This window comes from Gambusia affinis, linkage group LG19 (assembly GCF_019740435.1).
Source record: "Gambusia affinis linkage group LG19, SWU_Gaff_1.0, whole genome shotgun sequence".
NCBI lineage: Eukaryota > Metazoa > Chordata > Actinopteri > Cyprinodontiformes > Poeciliidae > Gambusia > Gambusia affinis.
In genome coordinates this window covers 16895197-16913716 of record NC_057886.1, presented here as the reverse complement: position 1 = coordinate 16913716, position 18520 = coordinate 16895197, and the positions used below count along the sequence as shown (strand labels likewise).

The 18520-nt window shown below is 37.5% G+C and overlaps 1 protein-coding gene across 1 annotated transcript in view; it reads right to left on the bottom strand.

Annotated features, from left to right (window-relative positions):
* Positions 1 to 1892: 1892 nt before the first annotated feature.
* Positions 1893 to 18520, bottom strand: part of LOC122821838 (SH3 and cysteine-rich domain-containing protein 2-like) — a 28506-nt gene continuing 11878 nt past the window's right edge. Inside the window, exons 3-11 of the mRNA XM_044100087.1 lie at positions 18047 to 18141; positions 16018 to 16102; positions 12538 to 12653; positions 10760 to 10829; positions 10470 to 10591; positions 10279 to 10367; positions 8659 to 8710; positions 6661 to 6798; positions 1893 to 5372 (exon numbers count right to left, since the gene is read on the bottom strand). Coding sequence (XP_043956022.1) covers positions 5274 to 5372; positions 6661 to 6798; positions 8659 to 8710; positions 10279 to 10367; positions 10470 to 10591; positions 10760 to 10829; positions 12538 to 12653; positions 16018 to 16102; positions 18047 to 18141 — 866 coding nt within the window. The 3' untranslated portion in view covers positions 1893 to 5273. The remainder of the gene's footprint in view (positions 5373 to 6660; positions 6799 to 8658; positions 8711 to 10278; positions 10368 to 10469; positions 10592 to 10759; positions 10830 to 12537; positions 12654 to 16017; positions 16103 to 18046; positions 18142 to 18520) is intronic.

Sequence of the window (18520 nt, the reverse complement as noted above, 5' to 3'; positions counted from 1 at the left end):
AGCTCAAGCGCATTTTTATTACGTAGCAGGACAATGATCCAAAGAACACCACCAAGTCCACTCTGAGCAGACGCAAAGCAAAACCTAGGATTTTGAGTGCCCTTGTTAAAGTTCGGACTTAAATCCAATTCAGATGCTGTGGCACCTAATTAGAGTTTTTCTGCTTTTAAACCCTCCAATATGGCTGAAGTGAAAATAATAATTCAAAGGTTGAAAAATTCCTCTGCTGCAATTTAAAAGACGTTGTTATCACAAATGTTTGATGGCTGTTCTTTTCCCCAAGCAGTGAACAATTATTGAGTTTACGGGACAATTACTTTTTCACATAGGGCCAGGCTGCTTTGGATAGGTTTGCTATAATCATCATTTGAAAACTGTATTTTGTATTTATCCTGGTTGTATTTGTCTTATATTAAAATTTCTTAGATTTTTTTTTGAAACACTGAAGTGGAACAAGAACACCAGAGTAGAAGTTATCTGTAAGGGAGCAAACAGAAAACAAAAAGAAGGGAAACTCTATGATACATTTCTCCCAGTTATTTATGAAAAACAAAAATAATTGTAAGTGAAGAAGGGATAGAATGATGAAAGGATTCCATGATTAGACGCTTTTGGATGTGAGAGTAGTTTGAACATGTTTCTTTTCCCCGTAGAATTTAATAACTTCATATCTCTGTTTACATTTTGCTGCCAAAGAGTTAGACGATTCGCAATCAACAAAGTGGTCAATGGTTCTCCAGCCTTTCCAAAGGACTTTAATCAATTTACTTTGAGCTTTTCCTGTTTAATCAAACAAACATTACCTGAAAGCCATTTTTTTTAGAAAAACTGCAGGCACAGGATCTGAGATGTGCATCATTCTCCACTCTATCATTCACTGCATGCCAAGATTTCAGCAAATGGTTCTTTAGTTAATGGATGAAATAGTACTTTGTATTTGAACTCTGTGACTTATTGTTTTAGCTTTTTGTATCTACTGTATATATTTCTATGTCTGAAAAATAAGACATGGATTTAAGCGGCTCAACAATCACAAAACTTCAAAAAATTATTAGAGGAAACCAGCAAAAAGCTCAAAAGTTATCTAAAAATAAATAAATAAAAAATAAAGAAACTTTTAAAATGTCAAACAGTCTTTCACATATCATAATGGAGTATGACTTCTCAATCAAAGTTTAAATAAATGGGACATGACTTTTCCCCTTAAATGTGGGATATTTTTGTTTTTATTTATAAAAATAATGGCATTTGGTTGCTCCAAAGCAACCAAATACAGTGGAAGAGGCTTACAATTCTGTAAGTTATGTGATTAAATAACTTTACTGTTTTCTTTCATCAATAAACGTTTTTTCAATTGGAAGTTAATATCAGTGTCATATTAAACCTCATTACACACAAATAATACAGCAGATAAAAATACTGTTAATACTGATATAAACTGTGATGCACACTGATAACAAAATCCTGATTATTTGTCAAAATAAAACAAAAATAATTAAAACCAAGCCTGCTCATAGTAAAAAATGATATCACTTCTCTGATTTATGTAGCTGTGTGTAATATGGTAAACAGGCCTTAATTACACTCCCTCCTGCAGTGCCATTATGTGCTATTTATACTGCAGCTGTCTTGCGCATCAGTCTGGCATTCCTCTATGCACAGCAGTGTGAGTTTGTGGCTGCAGCATGGTGCATTATGCATGGACAGCACTAAAAGAGTAGAAGTGGCCTCATTTAGAACAAACACCAGAAGCAGGAAAACACCAGAAGCTCTGCCTTCTGTGTAGCGGATCTAAAAGATCATCAAGCATGAGTATGTATCCCACGACTGTGGGCATGACGCGTCAGAAAATGAGCCCAAAGCTTTGTGTAAAGACATTTTATTGAGGTAAAGTTGAGGAACATTGACTTTGTGACACTAGACACCAGATGCTTATTTTACATTTATAAACCTCAGAAATGCGATGCGACACAAACCTACGCAGAGTAAAGCAACAAGAAGGTGCTGGTACATATCGGGATTAGCTTACACTTTTACACAGCCCTCTGCAGGCTTACTGTTACCCTTGGGAAAGATGTCTAGAAAGCATTAAAGCTAGTTCAGGACTGAAATGTTTTTTGTTGTTGTTTGTTGATTTGCACAGATGTTTTCCTGCAGAAAGACTTTTTGTATGTGGTAACATAAGATCCATAAGTGATTTTTTTATTCAAAACATATTGGTCTTTTAAATAGTTTATGCAGTGTATGGAACAGAAACATGTCCATAACATCACAGATCCTCCACTGCACTTCACATTGGACATTAGGTACTTTTATTTATTTTTTTAAATCCAACCTGCGAATGGCTTATCTTCAGCATCATTGGACCAAGGCACAGGTCTAGATAACCTTCTAATTGTGGTAATGACATTAGTGTCCTCATAAACCCACTGCATTACATGTTAGCTGGGTTCTTGACTCAGGATGTCAGTTAAGGGGTTAAAGTCCTAGTAATGTGAAGAAACTTTACAAACAGACGGCTGGCATGTAGAGAGCTTCTAATTAATTTGGAGACTCCAGGCCACCAAGATTTTACCCCTTTCCGGTATTTTACCATCTTGGTTTTTGGGTCCTGGAACAACCTTGTCTTTCACAGACCCATGTGCTTGTGCCTTTTTTAATTACTGTTCTGACCACAGATATGAGTAAGTATAGGCCAGCTGGTGCTTTCAGGAAGCAATATCCTGGAGATCAACACTTTGTTTGAATGGTGCTCAAAGACACGGATAAAAAACAGTGAGACAACCTTTTTTCTTTTAAAGGGTTAAATTGCATTAACATACTTTTTTTACATTAATTGGAATAGCCAGGGATCTCAGTATTGTAGCATTTGTGGTCATTCTTAACAATGAATTGGACCCTACTGAGTTAATGTTCTAAAGGTAGATGACCAATTTTTCCACTTTCAAATCTTACTGCATTAAAAGTAATCATCATTTTTAGGCTTTTTACACTTCTTTAATAATCCCTGAAGAGGATGCTGCAGATATTGTGTAAGATAATGCTGCTTTTTGACAAAAAGACACAAATAACCTGGAAAATTCATGGTGAAGTTACAATATTTGTTTGACGACATAGATAATGGTGATAATCCCAAAAAAATGCTACTTTTACTTTATACAGAAGAAGATGCTTATTGATTAGACCTTTTCAAAGTTTTGATTTGTGAAATACAGATGAAAAAGAGGTTATTTTATCTAAATGATAAATATTTTATGTGACTTCTAATGCATTTTCTACTTCAAGTCATTTTCTTTGTCTTTCACATGCAAACTGTATGTTTCCCCTGGCTGGTGGAAGGGGGGTCCTGACTGAAGAAACGCATTAGATTAGCTCCAAAATGAATAAATTAACAATGGATGTCTAAAGTATCCAAAGTGTTCTGGGATTCAAGCAAAAAAAAATGTGCTCACTCTATATCACAGCTGACCAGTCACATCAATAACAAGAAGACAAGAAGGGCCAAACTGGGCGGGAAGGAAAGCGGGTTGACATTTGATCAATGAATGACTCCCATGCACCCATGGGGGCAGTGTTACCTCAAAGCACGCTGACTCATAGCGGTTCAACGCTCGTGTCATCTCTCTTGCTGTGCTGCCTCCTCCTCTGAACCGTAAGAGAAACTTAGGCTTGTCGTCACAGCCAGAGAGATGCTTAAAATGTTGCTGTTTTTATTTTCAGGAACGGCTGGCTGCAGATCCGTTTTATTTCCTGCTGTTTTCAGCAGCGGTAAACTTGTTAGAAAACAAAAAAAAGGAAATCGGTGGGCAGTGCTTGTGAACTTCCACACTTGTTGACACCTTTTTATCCTTTCTCTACACTCAGATAAAGCTTCAAAATACTCACTGTTTCTTCTACATCAGGGATGTCCAAAATTTCTGTAACTTGGACCAAATTTATCAAGTCAGAAGTACTTGCAGGCAAAGAATATAAAATTAAAGGAACAACAAAACTGCGACAGACTGGCGACCTGTCAAGGGTGTACCCCACCTCTCGCCCAAGACGCAGCTGGAGATGGGCACCAGCAACCCTCCCGACCCCATTAGGGACGAAGGGTGTTCAGAAAATGGATGGATGGATGGAGGAACAACAAAAATTCATTGTAGATCCAAGACTGGGATAACTAGGATTTTGCACAAATTCTTTTAGGCTCAGTTAAACAAATGTATTCTTTGTTATAAAATAATGATTTGGGTCACACTCTTTCAGAGCAGTTGCTATATTTAGCCAATATTAACACATTAAATAAAAGCTGAGTTTGGTAAAGATAAAGGTAAAGTTTGGTAAAGTTCTCAGTAAAAGCCTCTGGATAGACCTGGTTCTACTTCTAAAATTATGGTTGGAAAATATTTTGTATTTTACTCAGCACTTTCCATTTCAAGAAAACCATACCCTGATTTATAAGAGGAAGTTTAATAAATGAATTTGTATCATTTTTGAACTGCAGTTGGGGACCACAAAAAAAAACAGTCCAAGGGTCACAAATGGCCCCCGAGCCACAGTTTGGACACCCCTGTTCACACGGTCCAATTCTCTTAACTTCCTTTGACTTTAAATATTTCTATGCACTGGAATATACAGATTTAAACATCTGTGACAAGGTCGTTGGAGCCTTCAATTTTTCTTAAAAAATTTATTCATTTTCTGCATTTTTACATTTATCACTTAAAGCACTGTCTGATGCAGGCTTTAAATTTGCATGACCTCCTTCCATCTCATCCGGAAGTTTCTCTAGTGGCAGTGAAGCTTTCAGTGGATGGCAGTGGTTGTTCCTTGCAAAGAGTCTGTAGTTGCAGTAGCAATACGTGATAACAGCCCCAAGGGAAAAAAAGCCCTGAAATGAGCAGACAGTGATGAGACACACCGAGTGGGTAGAAGCAAGAAAAAGGACACTGACACAAGCATGATGTTCCCATAACAGGATTCAACGTCCTCCCACAGTTGGAAAAGTGTTTTTGACGGGCAAAACTGAATGCGATCCAAATATTTAAAGCCACATTTACCTCTGCTACCCTTTGTCTAAGATGTTGAGTCAATCACCGTCCTTGAGAGCAGGACAGCAGTCAATAAATGCTCTGAGAAAACAAATGTTAGTCAGAGACGGTGCCGTCGGATCTTGGCAGGAATGTATATTTTTCTGTGCGGTTGCAGAGGATTGTATGGTCATTTCTCCAGAGAGCGGGGCAGAGTGTGGTGCTGACAGTTTGAGTCAGAGTGTAAAAGTGAAATAACGTTCAAATCTCCTCTATGGAGTCGGCAGGGACCAGGCCTCTCTTCTTTCCACTGCTCAGCTTCAGAAAAATTTCCCCATCTTCTCTCTTCCCAACACAAATCTAAAACGAGGAGAGGAAAGGAAAATGAGGAAAATACGAATACAGGAGGACCCTCAGTGAATTTTTGGAATCACTTATTATGAGAATAATGTAGTTCATTTATGGCCACAACACACGTGACATTATTACTCATTCTCTCCTCAGGTCAAGCACAGAATGTCATATCCATTATTCTAGTTCGAACGTAATATTCTGATCATTTACTGCTCACAGACCGGAAGACCTTGAGCTTCCATTTAGAGTTTCTGTGTCATCTTCGTTTTCTATCAAAGAAAAGTACAAAGTTGGTTCATTTTAGAAATACATTTTCAGTTTAATAATTCAGAATTTTTGGGTTTTCCAGTTATTACTATAATTCGTGGTATAGTTGTGGTTGAAGGACATCCTTATTAAGTAATTGTTGCCATTAAGTGGTTAATTGGAGGATCCTGAAAAGTATTTTGCAAAATTTTACAAAGTTTTTCAGAACTTTCCCTCTTCTCCATGTGGTTAAAGCAGCATCTCTGACCAAAACCTACTGAAGAGACAAATGTTAGATCTATGTGAAGCTTTACTACCAACACAGCCAGATATGCTGTTTTTGATGCCAAGTCTCATTTTCTGGGCCCAGTGAGACTGCTTTGAAAAATTATTCAGTTTATTTGTCAACATCACCCGTTTGTCTGAAGGCAAGCATTCCTGAGAGATATTTAATTTGCAATTAGATCCAAAATATAAAAAGGATCTCACTCTTTTGCCTCAATGAAATTTTGGGTCAATTTTGGACGGCTACTCTCTGTCTTTATTCAAAAATGTCTGCTTTAATTTAACTAATTTGACTCCCTCGGTAAAATTTGATTTGTATCATTCTCAAATTGTAGTCTAAGGCCACACAAAATTATTTTGAATGCCACAAATGGCCCCCGGGTCACACTTTGGACAACTTTGTTCTCAGATTACAACAGAGGGAAACATAGAGGGTGGGGGAGAGTTTTTACCTGTTTTTTTTTTTTTCCTCAAATCCTCATGACCGAGCTCTATGGAAGAGGATTAGGACCACCGAGAAAAAAAAATAAAAGAATTCTGAGATTAAAGTCAGAAAGTCAGAATTCTGAGATTAAAGTCAGAATTCTTTTTTTTTTTTTTTGGTGGCCCTAATCCTCTTCCGTAGAGCTCTGGCATAACCTCTCTCTCTCTCTAAGATTGCACCTAATCTTAGAGAGTGTTTTTGTTTGCTTCATGAAAGACAGGTATGCAACAAACCGCAAGCAAAGAAGAATGTTAGCAATCCATAGCATTATTGGGTTACCTGCGACTCTCTCACTGCCATGTGTCCCTTTTCTCTGTTTCCGGGAACGCCCTGAATGACCCGCCAGACCCTCTCCCCTGGTCGGACCCTTTGCACAAAGTTGGCAGGGAAAAAGCCGATTCTGTCACCACTTTTACCCTGGAGAACACAAAAGAACACAACTTCAATGATACTAAGGTATTATATCTGTCTTGAAGGAATGATTGATTAAGAAGAATGTTCATTAATACTCATTAGTATTAGTAATGTGACCCTAACTGCTCAACATGATACACATATAAAATCATTTAATTATGAACAACTAAAGTTGTTTCTCTGCAAATCCTGAATGGTTTTATTTTTTGTTTTGTTTTTGCAGTTGGGAAAATAAACAGTATTTCAAGGAAGGAAAAGTCTTGCTAGCTCCAATATTAAAACTCAAATGCAAATTTCCTGTTTATTGTGGGAAGAAAGAACTGTTTGCATTACCATTGTAGTTTTGTAACTACATAGGCAACACCAATAGGTCAAAATGGATTCACAGAAACCAGTTATACAGAGTTTAACCTGAGCTTGACTGGAGTCTGAACTTTTATTACACACGATTATGACAACAAAAATGCAGACGTGGCAAACTGGATGTGTAAGTGTTGGGGAAGTGTGTGTTCAGCTCTATTCTGTAACAAATTCACAACATTAAAAAGTTTTGATTTTTTTATCCAAAATATATTTGAAAAATAAAAGAATGGGAGCTTGTAAAGCTAATTCTTTGCAGATAAAAATGCAGCATTGTTCTGAAAGTTCTGTTGAGGCAAATTAAAGCTTCATATTTGCTTTAGATTTTGATCAACCATCTTTTCTATTTTCTTTCCAATAGAAAGAAAATTCTATTTCTTTCTATTGGACATTTCTTTCAATTGTATATTTCTTTCTATACATACGTAAGCTTTCAATTTCTTTGCAGAAAGTTTTGAAGATTTGTATCAGGCTGAAAATATTTCTTTGAAATATCTGACAGCAGATAAATAATCCCAACTCGTTCTCTGAAGATATATGAAGACTTTGAACAGTTTGGGGAAATCTTTTTGTTTCTTGGAAGAAAAGATGATTACTCCCTATTTAATTTCTGCAATTCAGAGTGACTGTCATCTTCTGCCTAATTATCTAGTGGGTGAATCAAGAAGGCGCCTTTGTTTTTCATTTCAATGAAAACCTTGTGGAATTCAACAATAAATCACAAAGGCGGCAGAGTTATGCATGGAGTTATTTTCCATGTATTCAAACAAAAATAAGAACAATTGATTACTTTCCAACCGGGCTGATGCAAAGTGACGGTAAGTGTTGAGATGCAAGTGACAATATTTCAATGTTTATTGCTGACTGCCGCAGGTGTATCCATGTTTATTGAAGTGATTCACAGCCAGTGCATTAGTAATGAACAGATGATTCACAACTCATACATAATTTAAAGATTCCTTGCTCAAGAATCTGCTGACAGTGTTTTGAGGCTGCTGTTTTATATGTAGCAACAGAAGTTATATGTGAAGCAAATACAAGGTCTGCTGATGAAAGATACACAGACTCTGTGCATTATTTAGTCTAAGTCAAACTTGCTTTCAGTCTGGAGCTCAAACACACACAAAGACACGCCCTCACACATGAACATTTTTCCATTGGGAGTGTGTGAAGCTCATTACCGACTCAATAAACACCTTGTTGAGGCTGAAACACAAGTCATGTTCATTATGCTAAACTCTTTTGGTAATTTTCAGAGGAAATTATGTTCTATTTCAGAAAGTGGCTCCCTGCATGTTTATGAAAAATGGAGCAGGTGTTACGCACTAAAGGTTTGATTTGAAGACTTGAATTAGCACATGTGCACAATAAATGTGCATTCACACACCTTTTTGGACACCCAAAGTGACACACAGATGCAGCCGCAAGTGTGTGCAGACACACACACACACACACACCCACGCAGGCGCGTGCACATGCACACACACACATCGTGAAACCCACCTTCCACCACTCCTCATTAGAGTCGTCTGTGACCTGCACCCGATCACCAGGACTGTTGGAGGAAAAAACATGAGAGATTTTAAAAAGATGCACGATTGGAATGGAAAAAAAGGGGGAGAAGGAGACAAGATGGGGGATGCATGGCAGACAGATGAGGCACAGAAATCGAGCTTAGCTGAAGCACAAAAGATAACATTATCTAACTGACAAAAAGCTGTAGAGCCCATGGTTACAAAGCCACAGCAGTTAAAATGCGCTCGAGTCTTTGTGTCTTTTTACAAAAGTAACAAAGACATGGGAGTCATAAGTTTTACATGTTGGACTGTGCAGTTCCTGCCGCAGTGCTGATGAAAACACGGCTCCGTCTGCAGCCGACCCAACCTGCATTTTTATTGTGCTGCCGGGTTTTGATGAGACCCTTTTCTGCAGCTGCCACCGTCCCAGATACACAGGGAGGAATTATGCTCCAATTGCTTGTCTGTACATCAATTCTCCTGAGTGTCAGCACTAAACAGTGTGTTATACGGTGAGATAATATCATCTATCATACACTCATAATCTCAACTGTAGTAATATGCATTGAAATATTGTTCTGGTAATTGTTGCTAAAACACAGTTATTGAATATATTTTGGAGCCATTTTTTCTAATTTTTTTTAAAGTATATTTATATAACTTTAAGGTAACTGTGGGATTAACCTACTTTAAGCCTTGACTGTGAAAACACCAGTTATGCTTGGTGGCAAGAAAAAGCATTTTACTGCAAAATAAGACAGTGGCCCCCAATCTACAACAACGTCTGCCTATATTTTTATTATTATTGTTTACATACATGACAACATATATCACAAACATTTCTTGTCATAATATGTCTCATTTTCTTTTTGTGCTCAGAGGAGGAATGTGTGTCTTTCAGATGTCTTTCGGATGAGGTTTGATAATTCTGATACTTCATATGGATTTTGCGCTTTCTCCTTTTTCTGAGTGAATCACGGGAACTGAAATAAAACCAGACTGCTGTCCAAGCCGGTTGTAAAGTTTTTCATCTTCACCCGTCCTGGGAGAAGCACATCCCCCTTTCTTTAAATTCTGCACTCATACACTCAGCCGGATTACAGATGGCTCTTAACAGTCTCGGTGCTCTGCTTTTGTGAGAGCTGTCCTCTAACCATCAATACACTCTCAGAATACCCTCACATCACAAGGTCTGCCCTTGTCCTTCATCTCTCAGAACATCTACTGTGATTATTCCCCTTTGGTTGTAGTGACTATTTCTTACTTTCACTATTCTATGCAATTTCCTTCCTCGTCTCTCTTTCCTTTCTCAGTAGCTCATTGTCTCCATCCTCTCCTTTGCTTGGAGCACAGCTAATCTACGCTACTTCTACATGGGAACAACAAAGGGATCCAAATTTATAATTAATTGTCCTTAGGGGCGCCCTGAAATTGTCCTCTAAAACTGACAGGGACATTTCATTCTGCAGGAATAGTCACCAGGGTAAATCCTAGGGAAAAACTATAAACACAGACAGCAGCAAAACAGGCTGACACACCAGCACATGTCCTCACTTGCGGTTATGTGGTCACAAAATAAAACCCTTTTTGTCTGGCTTCTACTCACTGTAGTTCCAGGTCATTCAGCTCCTGAGGCAGGAACCTGTAGAGTGCTACATAGGTGTGGATGGAGTGGACTTCAATGCGCTTGGGCACCTGGGTACAGGGTTATTTGGGTTGTGAGATAGAAATACAAATGCCAGAAATGAAACAACAAAGGCTGACCTTCACAGAGTGGCTGACTGAACAGAGCTCTACCTTTGAACTGCTGTCCTCTGCAGGAATCTCTGCTTGCTCACAGCTCTGCTCCACCTCCTTCTCCACCTCCTTCTCCATCTCTTTCTCTGGAACAGCGGCATCTGGAAGTGGCGCGAGGATTTCTGTGAAAGCAACGAAAAATAAAAGACCCTTACAATTATGCGATTGAAATTTTTTTAACAAGCAAACAAATGAAATATCTCTCTCATGCAGGCAGTCAAGCACAGGTAAACACAGCAGAGACATTGACCCACACACAGCACATTTCACATACACATAGCAGCATTTACCCCCTGTCTCCTGAGTTATCTCCTCCTCCATGCTGCACTGTCTCTCCTGCCTCTCCTCACCTCCCTCCCCCTTGAGGAATGAAACAAAGAGGAAACAATAAAATGTTAGCACCCAGGTGCCAAAAATAACATACATTTGCTCAACAGATGTCTAATCAGTTTGTAGTCCTCCATTACGAATACTATTTTCTGAATTATCTTAGCTGACTTTGCCAGAGATGACAATGGTAGAGAAACTAGGGGTTAAAATTTTGGCAGGGAACATTGATATCATAGTTATACATAAATATACATCTTATTGTAAGTGCCTAAGGGCAGTCTTCACTGTCAAACTGAAACAAGCAGTTATTAGGTGTAGTGAGCAGTTACTATTTCACTTAGTGGTGGGTTGATTAGATTTGCTTCCTTATTAAATGAAATCATTAGTAAAAACTTCTTTTTGTGTTTTGTTTTTTTTCAGGTTACAAACTAAGACTTGTTTGATGGGACAGTTAAGTGAAGTGTAGACTGTTACGGGTGATGGTACAAAAACATGCAACAGTGATCCGATGAAAGAGAGTCTAGGAATAGTGAAGACATCCAGTGCACATGGCAAATATTAGAACAAAAAAAACCAAAACATTCAAATATGTAAACTTCTTAATGGTGGAATGTAAACAATTTAAAAAGAAGAAAAAAACATGAGTGAAGCAAACAACTATATACATGAAAAGCAACATTAACATAAACGGAACAAGAGATAGTCATTCACCAAATCAAAACACAAAGCATGCACTGTAAAACAGTTGAATTATATTTACTTGTGTCTATCTTCTACTCAAATAAATGTAGCAAGTTTTAGATTTTTACCTAAATGTGTGAGTTTTCAAAAGATAAATGTACAGTAGTAAGTTGTGTTTACTTTTTATTAATTTTGTCAAAGCTGCAAGAGTTGAATAAACTAGAGTTTTTGGGTTAGCATTTTAAAAAAAATTGAAAGAAGAAAAAGCCAGGAGTGGGAACTATTTCCCAGTGTACTTAGCGGCTTGTTTTTGTATCCTGAGATGGAAGTGTGTTACGTTGATCTGACCTTGGTGTTTTATTAAGGCAAATGTTTATCTTAATGCAACTGACAGTTTGCGAAGCAAGAGGATAATGTTCTGTTCACACTAAATGTTTCTGAGCTGAATAACTAGTTATTTTAACTTGATATTGTGAGTAAAAATTATAGAGAAATTTGTGCTCTTCCACTAGGTCAGAGAATTTTTTTGTCTTGCATATTGTGAAATAATTATTTGGTTTAAATTGTAGCATTAAGTTAAAACTCACAGTAATAAAAAAAAAAGTTAGACAACTTATCTCTTGTTAAACTTCAATTTCTGAGTTAAAACCAATGCAATTTTTCTGTTTACTTAAGTTGCATTTTCAAGGCAACAGGTGGACTTTCACTTGCAAAATAAACCACTTCAAATGTTTTACAGTGTAGTAGTGACCAGTTTTCCTCCTTGTAGGTCAATTTCTACAGGGTTTTAAACCTTTTTGTTTGACATTTTGAATTGTTTTGTCTAAATATTACATTATGGTTTATGTTTACACTTTTATATAAAGCATAAAATGAGTCTGTAAAGCTCTCAGTAGAAATTTACAACCTACTTAATGTTCTCTACTATGAATTTGTATGTATGACCTCAGAACCTGGTCAGTGATTCAATGGACCTTAGCCATCAAACCCAGTTTTATGGCTAAGACACACATTCAGCTGTCCTCTACCCTCACTGACAGGGGAGATGATGCCGTACCAAGCTGCGTGTTGGTGATTCTGATAAACTGCCAAAACTGGAACGGCTCATCTGTGCCAAGGACGTCCCGTAGCGTAAGGCGGCATACACAGGGTCTACACGCATCCGCGCAGCCTCTGAAACCACACACACCACATAAACACACATTTGCGCCTGAGTAAAAATCACACCCATAAATTATTAATTAACTCCAAGCTTCTGCTGCAGACACGCCACAATTAGGATGACACGCTGAGATAATGCTGTACATCATAGATATTGTGCCTGTGAGAATCTGGAGGAAGCGGGCTAAATATAACAGCAGTAATGCATTCAGTCCTGGGCCAAAGTGACCCACTTAACATCTGAAAGTGTGCAGCAGCCAAAAGTTAAGAAGACATCAAGACAGTCTAATATCTCTACTGAGTCTTAGTTTAAGGGCTGTGATATATCTGGAGCTGCAGCGAGTACAAAGAGAATTAGAGAAGATATTTAAAATATGGAAATCCCCTCAAAGTCTTCATCTCTTCATTTCATGTAGACTGCAATGCTCAGTGCTACCTCAGCATATTCTAGGTTAGGAATGAGATTTTCTGCTCCTATTTCCATCCACCTCGACATAAGTGGAATGGAAGGCAGAGAGATTTTTTCTTTTTTTGCTATAGTTGCTCATATGTTTGTGTGCAAGTGTGTATGTCTGTGCAGGATGAAGCAGCAATGATTTGCAATTTCATACCCAATGAAATACCACTGTGCTGTCGTCAGAAAAATCCACCAGGAGTCCAAAAATTTAAATTCTGACACAAGACTGAAATTAGACGGGTATTTAAGAGTGAACTTCCCTGGAGGAAGTGCTTCTACAAAATGAAGTAATCACAAAGGACTAAATAAACCTTGTTCACAGACTTCAGCTTCCGATAAATCCCTCTCTCATAGCAGGGAGAAGACCTTGGGTTTTTTATTTTTATCTTCCTGAACGAGTATCTTAGAATTGAAAATTGAAAATGACTCTGGCTGTCTTTTCTTTCTGTAACCTTAGCATCTAAACATAAAAGTTGATTCTTGTTTTAGCATGTCCCACATTGTGCTGTGAAAACAAGATTGTGACCTAAAGCACCAACTGTCCTTTACCGTACTCTTGCAGGGTTCTCTACTTGTCAAAGTAAATCTGCTGTTTTTCTCCTTGGCACTCAGACAAAAATTATAATCGGTACACTGCCAGATAGGACACAAAAAAAGGCATGTTCTTAATAAAGCTAAGGAAAAGTTTCAAAAATTACAACCTGCGTTTTATAGAGTTAGTGTAATGTATACATCAGCCCATGTTTGACGTTACATTGTTTTGTGCTCATCAAATTTGAATGCAAAAACATATGTTTTCAATTATGCAATATAAATTTTAGGAAATATTCAAATAAAATAGCTCTTTAACACTGATGAAAACTGTGAATTAGATACAAACACCAGTTGTGATATTCTCACAGTGTTTACAAGTTATTTGTAATTTATCTCTCACTCTGTCACATAAAAGATTTAAAAGTAATGGAGGCTAAATTGTTTTATGACTTACATTTATTAACTTGCTTGACAAGAAGTCTGTATTTATTGACTGTCAGCACTGCAGAGAAACCCATACACTGTTTGCTTTCCTACCAGCTGAGCCATCAGTGAGAATGGAGTGGAGTAGATAGTAGTACATAGAAAACTTTTATCATCCAACCAAATCATATGCTAAGAGCAGCTGGAAAACTCTTCATTGGTTCTCTTTGTTTTTAAGAAAACCCATTTAACATTTTAATACCATAGGATGTTGTTACAGTCTTAACAATATCATAGTAAACAAGAGTAACATTACTTCTGTATTTTAATAAGTAGTAGGACATTGTGAGTTTGACAGATTGCAGACTCAGCATGCCCTGGCAGAGACCCACTCTCTGAGGCGATGGAGCTGCAGGTTGATTGTTTCCTGATGCATGAGTTGTACAAAAAGTCCCAGCATGAGTTGCTGCAACTTAGTCAGCATTGTGTACTTCACACGAGGTGAGGCACTACAGTAGCTTCTAGGGGTGTAACAGCATATTGTGATATGAAAAAATGTGATATTAAAACACCACAAAATGTCTCTTCAGACTGATGTGTCTCACAAAGTCCTTGGCCAATTGCTGTCAGTGTGCAACTTTGGTGAAAAGCCAGGGAACTGACAGGAGATTTTGGACTCACATAAGTACGTTAGTGTTTACCTAAGCAATAAACTTGATTGGAGCCACAACCATAATGGTCTTTACAGAGCAGACTATCTTGTGCGAACATTGAGGTTTCATGGAGCATCAAGTGCTGAGACAAAGCAGTTAGATGAGCTCATTAGGAAGGGCAGCTAAAGATGTGACAATAAAGTTAAAGTGTTAGCATTTGTGTATAAGGAACAAGGGAGTAGAATGTTGAACATCACCAGATCAATCTTTTTGTTGACATCACTGCTGGGTTTATATTTTCTTTTCCATTTTTATTACTGTAGTGAACAAGTGAAATCTAAAGTTTAATTATTTGAGTCTCGCCACAATGGTCAAAAAACTACTGGCTGAATTTTCAGCAGACTTTATCTTATAGGTAAGTCTTGCTGGTGTCAGTTCAGCGGTTTAGGATGTGAAAGAAGTTTATCTTCAGTGTAGACAGAGTGTCTGCATCGTGTAGCATGAGGAGAAATAATGTTATCCTCACGCAACAACAAAAGTTCAGTGCATATGGTGTTGAAATGCAAGGCATATCTGCTGAAGTGTAACAGGAGCATTAGTTTTTTTCCAATTAAATTAGTGAAATTTTATCCTTACTCATTCTGGTAAACTCAGAATTGTATCACTCCATGAGCTGGATATATGGTTACACCCCTCCTCACTTCCTCTCTTTTCTTCCCCAAGGAAAACAGCGACTCATCAAAAGATAAAGAAAAAAAGGAATATTCTGGAGTCCTGTTAGGCAATGGTGTAAAAGAGGTGCTTTAAAAATTCAACATGTGTTCAAAACCTAATTTATGAGGTGTAACCACATCTCAGGAGAGAGTTGGAAAGAGCTCATGCTGATTATAAATTAGGAAGCATTTCAATGTTTATGGAGATTTTAAACATGCAAACTGCAGTGCTTGTCTTTAAGCTTCAACAGTCCAGGGTTATATATATAATCAGAAACAGGTTAAAAAAACATAAACATCGCAGCTTGCAAATATTTATTCACATACTTTCACAGTGCAGACCATCCACCAGCCTCCCAGAAAGGCTGAAAGTGTTGTTCTTCTTTATCTTTTCCCACTTCATGTTTCCTTGGTTGTAAGGTGAGAGGGAGGTGGCTCTGGGTTTGTTACGGTACAAATGGAAGGGCACAAAAATCTAAAAATACCCCAAATCACTAGACAGAGCATAGTCACAAACAAAAGCACAGAGACGCAAACAAACCTGTGCACCCACTTTCACAAACACACAAGCACACAAGCACTCTCCGGATGCTCACCCTGGCTTGGCTGAACTTCCTTGACGACAGCCAATTGGTCATTGACGAGCATCGGCGAGCTGAAGTTTCGCTTGAATGCTCCAGACTAATGGAGGAGAACAGAAAGCAGAATGACTTTTTCAGCTTCCATTACTTTCTGTGTCCAGATCTGGACCATGGGAAAATGGACTCAACTACGAAGCGATTTTAGGACCCCAATAAAGTTATATCAAAAACACAAAAAGGCACACTGACGAGCATGAGAGCGCTGCCAGAGCTGAGCACCTGCTGCAGGAAAAGAAGAAATTATTTCTGTATTTATCTGCTGCCTTCATTGGTGGACAATAAATTCACATGACAACTTTCATGTATGCACAGCTTAGATACAAGCATGGACAAGGAAGCTTGTGTTTGTGAGTCCCTGTGATTGCAATTTCACACTGAATTAAGCACAGTAAGTGTCTCAGCTGAGATCAGTTTGTCTCTGTCTTTACTTGCAAATTTAGATGCTCTGAGTCTCTTTGCCATGTTGGGAAAGAAAACAAACTGTTTCTCCTTATTATAAGATGTATTTTACCCATCCATGTCCTTTTCACTACCCTGCATCTCCTCCTGATTGTAGAAAGATGTCAAACTGCACTGAGCTGTCTTCAACAAAGTGCTCTTTAAATGTTCGCAGTTGCTCTCAGAAGGTCTCGTCTCCTGCTGCATACTAATGTTTTCACCTAACCACAAGAAAAGTTACTAGAAATCAAACTTTGAAATCACTGGAGAGGAAGTTTGTAATTCTCGTGCATAGTGCGTTTTTTGACAACCAAATCTATTTATCATTGCAATTGATCATGCTTTGGTCTAAAATAATTTAAAACATCAATGTTTTTTGTTTTTTTTGTTGTTGTTGATTTTTTTATCCAGTCAACCAATATTATTCATGGCTTGGAACATCTGAATAAATATTATATGAGTATGTCAGCAGTTAGATTAAATGTGGTTAAAAAAGTGAAAAGCCTGTTTGATAGTAGTCCCAGATCTGATGACTAAACTGATTAGGACTTCAGATTGGAGTGATGCATTTATTTTTAACAACTGCAAGAAAAATAAAATCCCAATGGTAAACCAGTACAGACCTTCATTGCAGGAAAAATAAATGATACTGGTTGACAATGTCCTGCAAAATTCAGCAGGAGATGGGGAGGTTTGAAAGGAAACAGCAAGGGAATTTTGCAAATATCCTACAGAGAATCTGAAGCACTTTCATCTAGTCTCAGACATTTTTTCCTGACAGACACTTCAGATGAAAATCAGACAGAGGGAGAGCTGAAGTCACAAAGGTTTCAGCCTTACTTGTTTGAGTAAGAGTTCAACTCAGACTCTCCACAAACCCTTTCTGGGTTTTAACTCGACCTTCCATTTCTTAATTATTAGCCAGTTTGCGGTGGATTTATTATTATTATTATTATTATTATTATTATTATTATTATTATTATTATTATTATTATTATTATTATTATTATTATTATTATTATTATTATTATTGTGTTGTCATATGTTTGATTCTGGCTTTATGACATGTGCTTATTTGTTTTAATTTTATTTCATTTACTGCTGCAAAACCCAAATGGTTCTGGTCCCGTTCAAATAGCTTTTTCTTAAGATAGTTCACTTGTTACAATGAGTATAAGAAGTGTTTGAATGTATTAATTGGAAAAAGTAGTCATGTTGCTTATTCACATTGCTTCACATTTCTTCTCAGGATTTTGCTCATCAATTGGTAATTATTCTAAATAAACTGAGGGCGCAAAGTCTGATTTGTATATTTTGCTTTGGCTTTGCAATGCAAGGCCAAATGTATGTCCTCAAGGTAGATTCAGTAATTAACACCTCGACTCATGTTTAATTTTTCATGTTTTTTAGGCTTCTGTGAAACATTTTGTTTATAGTCTTGCAAAATTTGGATATATTTTCCCCACACTGGTGACAAGGAATCTCTAATATGGGAGAAACTGCAAATGTTTAAAAAAAGATTTATGCAGCATAAAATTGCACATACCTTTCCATGGCATTGCTGCTGCGAGAGTTCAGATGTGCACCACAGGTGAGCAGCCATCTTACATGTTTTACACCGCAGAGCTTGTTTGGAGTTTCCTACAGAGAGCGTTAGACAAAGAATTAAAGACACGGAAGACGGACATTGATGTAGCCACAATGAAAGAGAAACTTTTAAAAAAAAAAATCACTGAAGCAGCAGGGTGCATAAAAAGTGTGAAAAGAACAAAGTGGCCCACAGATCACAGAAGCAGATCTGTGTCTTCTCAGATTATCAAGATCTGTTCTGTTGCATCTGCAAATACTAACAGTTTATAATCAACAGCTCTTAAAACATGGCAAGATTGAACAGCAGCTGGAGATATTTCAGACATAATTGATTTAGGAATGATTCATCAAGTGTTTTTATTTTCACTTAAAGTGTTGGAATGATTAAAAAAAAAGTCTCCAGATGTTCTCTACCTAATTTGTTTTCTGA